Source organism: Nanorana parkeri, unplaced genomic scaffold (assembly GCF_000935625.1).
Source record: "Nanorana parkeri isolate BGI_ZX_2015 unplaced genomic scaffold, ASM93562v1 scaffold593, whole genome shotgun sequence".
NCBI classification, from domain to species: Eukaryota; Metazoa; Chordata; class Amphibia; order Anura; family Dicroglossidae; genus Nanorana; species Nanorana parkeri.
This window is the reverse complement of record NW_017306861.1, coordinates 540,145-547,622: the sequence shown is the minus strand read 5'-3', so window position 1 is coordinate 547,622 and position 7,478 is coordinate 540,145. Positions and strand designations below refer to the sequence as shown.

The window sequence follows — 7,478 nt, the reverse complement described above, 5'->3', positions numbered from 1 at the left end:
TTAAAGTGCAACTACTGCATACTCTAAAGCCGTGGTTCTCAACTGGTGGGTCACAACCCAAAAGTGGGTCACAACCCCGTGTTCAGTGGGTCACCGCATACCTTCCACTGCCCACACTGGACCCCAGGGTGAGGATCCGCTCAAGTTCTGGTAAGGTAAGGAGACTGGGTGGATCTTTAAAAAAATTAAACAATATTTTTTTGGGGGAGTGTGTATGTGTTTCCGAGAGTCAGTGTTTTTGAGGGCCCGTTCACACTAATACAGTGAGCGATTAACGTACTGTACCAGGCAAGTGCACCTACCGTGCATTCCTGTGCAGAAGGTGCATTGTCATTCATTTGAATGGCACCCCAAACGCACCTCCCACCCACAGTTCAATTTCCTGCACCAAAATGCATGGTACCGCAATGCCGTGAGATCCAGTGTGGTGAGACTTTGGTCACCACTTAATGACCAAGCCCAAATGTGGGTCCTGAGGTTACACAGGTTGAGAACCACTGCTCTAAAGTAAACTGTTATTTCAGAAGTCATGTGATTGCTACATGCCAATGTTGGCTTTTAAAACTGAATAAGTACAGTACATCATCAAGACTATTCAGTTATATTTAAATGTAGCCAAATATTTGACCACCTTGTCTGTGAAGGTCCTCATTCATCCAGGTCATGGTATAGCTAGTAGTAGTTAGTCACATTCAACTGGACTTGTTCTGTAATAGAGAAAAAAGTTTTGTAGCTCATCCAAGCCATGTCTTCAGTTCTACAAGTGGTTAGAGAAACTTTGAAACATCTTCAACATTACAGAACACGTCCAGTTGAATGTGACCAAATACTACTAGTTTGACCTCCTTGTCTGTGAAGTTTCTCGTTCATCCAGGTCATGATATAGCTAGTAGCAGTTAGTCACGTTCAATGGGACTTGTTCTGTAATAGTGAAGACTTTTTGTAGCTTATCCGAGCCACGTCTTCAGTCCTAGAAGTGGTTGGAGAAGTTATGAAACATCTTTAACATTACAGAACAAGTCCAGTTGAATGTGACCAAAGACTACTAGTATGACCTCCTTGTTGTCGTGTATGGGATGGGTCCTTCAGTACTGTGTTCATAACAGAACTTTCTAATATGTTTGTGACTGTGAGATAGAAGATCATTTTTCCTGAATTACTATCTTTTAGGGTGACGTTGGCCCTCCAGGATTGGCTGGAGCTCCTGGCTTGAGAGGAGAAAAGGGAGACCTGGTAAGAATTTAAAAGACACCATCACTTAATCGATAACATTACATTATACAATATGTGTTATGTGAAATCAATTATTAATACATCTGTGAAGGTTCTCATTTATCCAGGTCATGGTATAATTACTAGTAGTTAGTCACATTCATTTGAACTTGTTCTGTAACGCTCAAGACGTTTCACCTCTTATCCAAGTGGCTTCCTTGGCTCTGAACTAGATCTGAGGAGCATCTTGGATAAGCAGTCATCTTGAATAAGTAGAGAAACAGCTTTATATTTACAGAACAGGTCCAGTTGAATATGACCAAGGACTGCTAGTTGTTACTAATAAAATTCATAAATATGTACTGTACATAGAAGTTCTCACCCTAGAGAAATGGTGATATTGGACATTTATGCAACTTTCCTGTACAGCTTTGTTAGCTGCCATTTTAGGAGGCAACAAAATAAATGTTTTTCTGCCCATTGCAACATACATATTTGTTTCCCTTTGACTTTATGATGTACATACAGTATATGTATACACACACACACACACACACACACACACACACACAGTATATGTATGCACACACACACACTACACTGAGTGGCCAGATTATTATGACCACCCCATCAGTACTTCGTTAGGCCGCCTCGTGACTCCACGAGATGATGAAAGGTGATGCGAGGAATCTGACGCTGCACTGTTGCCCTTCTGTTGTCTTGTACCAGCCTTGCCACTCTCCGTTCTGCCCTAACATTGACTAGTCGCTGACGGCCACAATTCGCACGTTCAGACCCAGATTTTCGGCTGACAGTCCGGTCTTTAAACACTTTAACAACAGCTGCTCTTGAACATTTAACGCATTCTGCTGTTTTGTTGATACTCGCGCCATGGCTCCGAGCGCCAACAATCATCCCACGTTCAAAGGCTGTTAAATCGCGTTGTTTCCCCGTATCTTCAGAATCAAATCACTTCTACTGTCGTGGTAGACAACCTGCTTTCCTATTTATAATGGTCTGGCCCTCTAGCAACTTCAGTGCCAAATTATAGCTAATTTGCCTACAAACATCAGGTGGTCATAATAATCTGGCCACTCAGTATATATGTCCTATATACACCCAAGAGAGACTTCCATGTTAGGCTTTGAGACTCATACCTTCAGCTTGAGAAGAGAACTGTTTTGTCCATCATTGGCACATTTTGTCCATCATTGGTTTAGGTAAGACAATGTTTATTGATGCCTTCTCCTTTTTGATTTTGTTTATTTATTAAGGGTGAAAAGGGAAATATTGGAGCTTCAGGGCTGAGAGGTGAAAAGGGAGACAAGGTAAGTCATTCCATACATTTTCCTAAAGTCTAGGCATTGTTGGGAGTTGTGATTTGCATACCAGCGTGATCTGATCCGCAGAGCTGTGTACTAGAGCTCCTGTGGCTGTTGCTTGTTGAAGCTGATGGCTGCACAGTAGCTGCACCTTCAGACTATACACTATATCTTGGTTGTAGTTTCAATATGACCAACCTCATTTGAGGGAAAAGGCTAAAATACCTCAATATGCCCGGAGAGCTTACAGCACTGTGAAAAATCACAGTATCTCTGCAGGAATACATATTTTATTCACTCATTCGAAGAACTCACACAAGCAGTAAATCTAGTTGAGGAGCAATTGATGGTTGCTTTACCTGCCTCACTCACAGGTAGAAGAGGTCAAGGTAGATGGTGGTATCTAAGGCAGGGCCTTCAAAACAGGACTATTGAACCTGAGCAGTAACAACGTTGTTTACAATGACCCTGTCCCCTTAGGGTCACTTTTACTCAATAGCCCACCTGTGAAAGAAGCAACCAGAGCAATTGATGGTTGCTTTACCTGCCTCACTCACAGGTGGAAGACATCAGAGTAGATGGTGGTATCTAAGGCAACTCCTTCAAAACAAGACTACAGTGCAAGTAACAACGTAGCTTACAATGACCTTGTCCCCTTAGGGTCACTTTTACTCAATAGCCCACCTATGAAAGAAGAGGGACTATACAGTACTTAACTTTTTTGCAGGGGAATATATTGAAAAGCCATTGCTTCTCTGCTACCCAGCTGGTGCAAATATTAAAGCAGTCAGATGAGTGGAATACCTGCTTCCCAAACCCCATTTTGTGGTTGCTCCCACCAATTCATATGTTTGGCAAATGGAATTGCCTGGCTGGACAGCCTCAGAAAGACGGACCGGGATAGATAAAGTTAAAGTGAGATTACACAATGATACACATACAAACAGGAACAGAATTCAAAGACAGACAGACAGAATCAGAAGCCAATATAGGTCAGATTAGGATATACAAGACAGAATGACCTAGCTATAATGCAGAAACAGACAGAGGCTGAAGAACTAAGATCAGTACAGACTAACTCAGACAGAGTTACCAGTACTGGTCCTTGAGAGCTAAACCCAGAAACTCAAACACAGAACAACTGGCAAACACTGGGAAGGCAAAAAAAACGAAACCTTTGATTTTACAGGCCAGATAGGAAAACACAGTAGATATGAAAGTATAAATTCATGGGAATCATGGAGTAGGCAGATAGGAGATGGCCTGACGTTTTCATTAAGGAACATGGAATAATATGATCCTTCACCTTTGGTATCGAACATGCTCATTGTGTATCCATCAGCCACCAGATGGAGCTCATTCAAGGCCCCTTTTCCATCAAGATTTCTGCATGCCAACAATCAAGACTGCTTTCTTCGCTTGGTGAAGGCAAAAGAGAAGCTTTGGATACAAAAAATGTTCCCGAATTCCTCTGTGGCACTTCAAAAGAAATGCATGACTTTAAAGAGATCAAAAGACATCTCAGGACAGCAGAATAATCCTATTTTTATATATTATATCTGGGGTTTATAGCTGATAACACAATCCATCTCTCTGACTTGTTGGAAAACGCTACAAAGTGGCTAGATAGCCAAAGCTGTCAGTAGACCCCCATGCTGGCTTTTCGCGTCTAGTCAATCCAAGATAGGTGAGATTGGTAGTTGACCTATTTCTCCTATAACCCTTACTATATGGGTTGGCTATCTGTTTCTCTTAACAGTTACATTTCGTCATGACAACTTCCTTTACGTGCAATATATGTTATAGGGTGGAGACAATGTTGGATCCCAACACATGCATTGAATTTTAAGCATACTTCCATGCTTTAAGCTCATAGACTGAAATGTGACCGCCTGCTCCAGTGACTGCATTGAACTCATATCTTCTAGAAGCTGCACCTGAGGACCTGCAGTGCAAGCATCTCCCTGCTCCTGCTCCATTCATCCTGTGAATCTGTACTTCTTCCACCTCTCTCGCTGCTTCCTAAATATTCCCCTGACCAGCATACAGATCACCAGTCATTGGTTGAAGAGGGGTGGCTTTGACTTGATAAGGTAAAGCCCTGCCTCTACCAAGATGGCCACCTCCATGCAAAGACACAGTATGGAACAAGGCATGGTAATTCAGTAGTGGGGAAAATAAATCAGCTTCAGGAAGACCACAGGCCATATTGATAATTGCTCATGTGCCCTCTGCTTGTCTTGTTTGGGCACAGCTTGGACATCACAGCTCCTCTTTAAGTACCAATGGACTATATTCTTATTGGGATTTAAAGGAGAACTATGGGGTCAGTGTTTTTCCCCATAGTTCTCCTAAGGGTCACGGGAGGACATAAACTACGGTCCTCCCGTGACCCAATGCTCCGTATACGCGAGCTACAGCTCGCGGTATACTGAGACCGCTGCAGCCGGGGCAGATCTCGACATTACTGTCAGATCTACCCAGCTGCGTGAGTGACAGCTAGCTCTGCCTATCTAGAGGCAGAGCCAGCTGTACCCGCCCCCTCCCCCATCCGTTCCTCCAGACAGCGCTGGAGGATCGGAGCGGGGAGGAATCCCTGCAGGGAGCCATGAGTGACAGTCACGGCTCTCTGCAGGGAGATGATTGAGAATTGAGCGAGCGCCGGTATGTGTTCACTCACTTCCCGATCTATTGAGCCGACGTGTGACAGTTTCATTGTCACACGTCGGCTCTAACTATGAGGATGAGTGAAAATAACTCAACTCATAGTTCTCCTTTAACACTTAATGGACTTCAGTAGGTGTGGCCCTCAGTAGATAATGTGGCCCCTTAACAATTCATTGTAACTTAAACAAAATAAAAAAATAAATAAAGCAAAGTCCAATGATGTATAAAATTGCAGCCACTGGCATATGCAGCAGAGGTGACCATGTGACACCGTCATGAATCCTCTCTGATTCCATAGCGTATTACAATCTGTTTTAACCAAAATTGTTTCTTTTACTTAAACAGGGTATTGCCGGCCCCCCTGGATTACCGGGAACAGCGGGAACGGTAAGTAGAGATCAGAAATGGATGTAAATACCATAGATCTACAGTGTTACTATCTGTATAGCAGTTGTGACCATGAAGAATGTGCGACTGCCAGGGATTTTGCAGGGATTACAGTGGAAAACCATCTATTGGGGAATCGCATGAATCATATGTGTGCTGGTGATTAATTCTTAACTGGAGGAACAAGAGACAAAAAGTGAGGGAAATCCAACATTTTGAGTTGTCACGGTAACAGGAATGGCTATAAAAGGGGATTTTCTACTTTTTAGAGACATTGCCTTTCACTTCCTGTTGTGTCTACAGGACAGGAAGTGAAGAGAAATCCCTTCAAAGATGGCAAAAAATACCTGACAAGGGTTTTAATACAATACAACAATAAAAATAAAAAAAGTTTGGGCTTAAGATATATTGCCAATCCATCACCAACCCTCAATAAGCAACATGGCTGCTCTTACCGGATAGAGGAACTCAGCACTTCAGCTGTTGTGGAGCTAAATGTCCCATGATGCATTGCAAGACTCTGACAGCCACAGGCATAGCTCCCAGAGGCAGATACGAGATGGGATTTGTTGTTTCAACTACAGCTGGAGTGCCGGAGTGTAATACCTTTGGGATGGAAAGAGGACAGGCAGTGGCCAGGGCTGGATTTTCCCACAAGGCCACCAAGGCCTGGCCTCGGGGCAGCAGGGAGTAGAGGGGCGGCACTTATAAAAATTTTCAAGATAATAAGATAAATAAAAACTAAAAAAATAAGAATTAAGAAAATAAAAAAAAGTGATCAAAAAGTAAAAAAAAAATAAAGAAAAAAATATTAAAACCAACCCTGCTGCCCCCACGATCTGGTTGCCATTCTCCATTGGCAAGAGGGAGGGGGACTGGTTGGCGTGGAGGGGGGTACATTGAGGGCAGCAGAGAGACTAAATCCGGCCCGGGCAGTGGCGTCACAAGGGGGTGCGGCCTGCACCTGATGACACCAACCGAGTGGACGACACCAAAATTACGCAGTCACCCCCTCTGAAAAGTCAGGCGCTCGGTCATGGACCTAGAGCCCGACAGCTGCATGAGAGAGGAGGGGACTCGGCGGCATACCTTACTTTCCCTCCTATCTTTGCCGGCTTCCATAACCGAGAGGGCCGCCGGCAGTGAAGTGCACGTGACATTAATCTTGTGTGCAGTGACGTGTATACACAATGGCGTGCGCGCCGGGTGACACCCAGAGGTGCCACCGGGTGACACACGGCCTGGTGACACCACTGAGGACAGGGCTTATACCTCAAGCCCTAGTAACAATGCCAAACTAGTTTCAGAGATATACACAAAGAAGGATTTCTGGCACGCAAAGGCAATAGCAGCAGTTTAAAATAGGATCACTTTAAGCACAACGCCACGACCTGTGTCAGTGCCATAGGGGTAGTACTCCATGGTGGGATGCTGAGGTAACACAGCTCATTGCAGAGACTGACATTGCTGGGAATGACATTGCTGGGATTTCTGTTTGAACGAATCTGTTTTCTTTCAGGCAGAAACGGTGGTCGGCGAGCCTGGAATCCCCGTAAGTTTCCACAATTCTGATACAATTTTTTTTTAAATTCTCAAGCACGAAATGTTCGAATTACGTAGGTATGATAAAAACAAATCCAAGGATGCTGAAGGCCGTCGCTGTCCACAGCGGTGAAAACCTGCACGCCGGTTGCCCCGGCAACCGAGATGTCATCCTCAAACCGAGAGGCATCTAACGGCAAATAAGTTAATCCTGACGGTGGCTAATGAGGCGGAGGGAGGAAAACAAACAGTTTAATTAGCCCGGGGCCTGGAATGGATGTATTTCCTGCTTCACCTCCTCATATTAACCCATCGGCCCTTCTCCATGGGAAGAAGACATGACAACCT

General features: G+C 44.1%; 1 protein-coding gene across 1 annotated transcript in view; it reads left to right on the top strand.

Moving 5' to 3' along the window:
- The window catches only part of COL22A1 (collagen type XXII alpha 1 chain), a 217,865-nt gene that overhangs the window by 127,465 nt on the left and 82,922 nt on the right, over window positions 1–7,478 (top strand). The window contains exons 30-33 of the mRNA XM_018562709.1: window positions 1,171–1,233; window positions 2,487–2,540; window positions 5,547–5,592; window positions 7,112–7,140. Of these exons, the coding sequence (XP_018418211.1) occupies window positions 1,171–1,233; window positions 2,487–2,540; window positions 5,547–5,592; window positions 7,112–7,140 (192 nt within the window). The remainder of the gene's footprint in view (window positions 1–1,170; window positions 1,234–2,486; window positions 2,541–5,546; window positions 5,593–7,111; window positions 7,141–7,478) is intronic.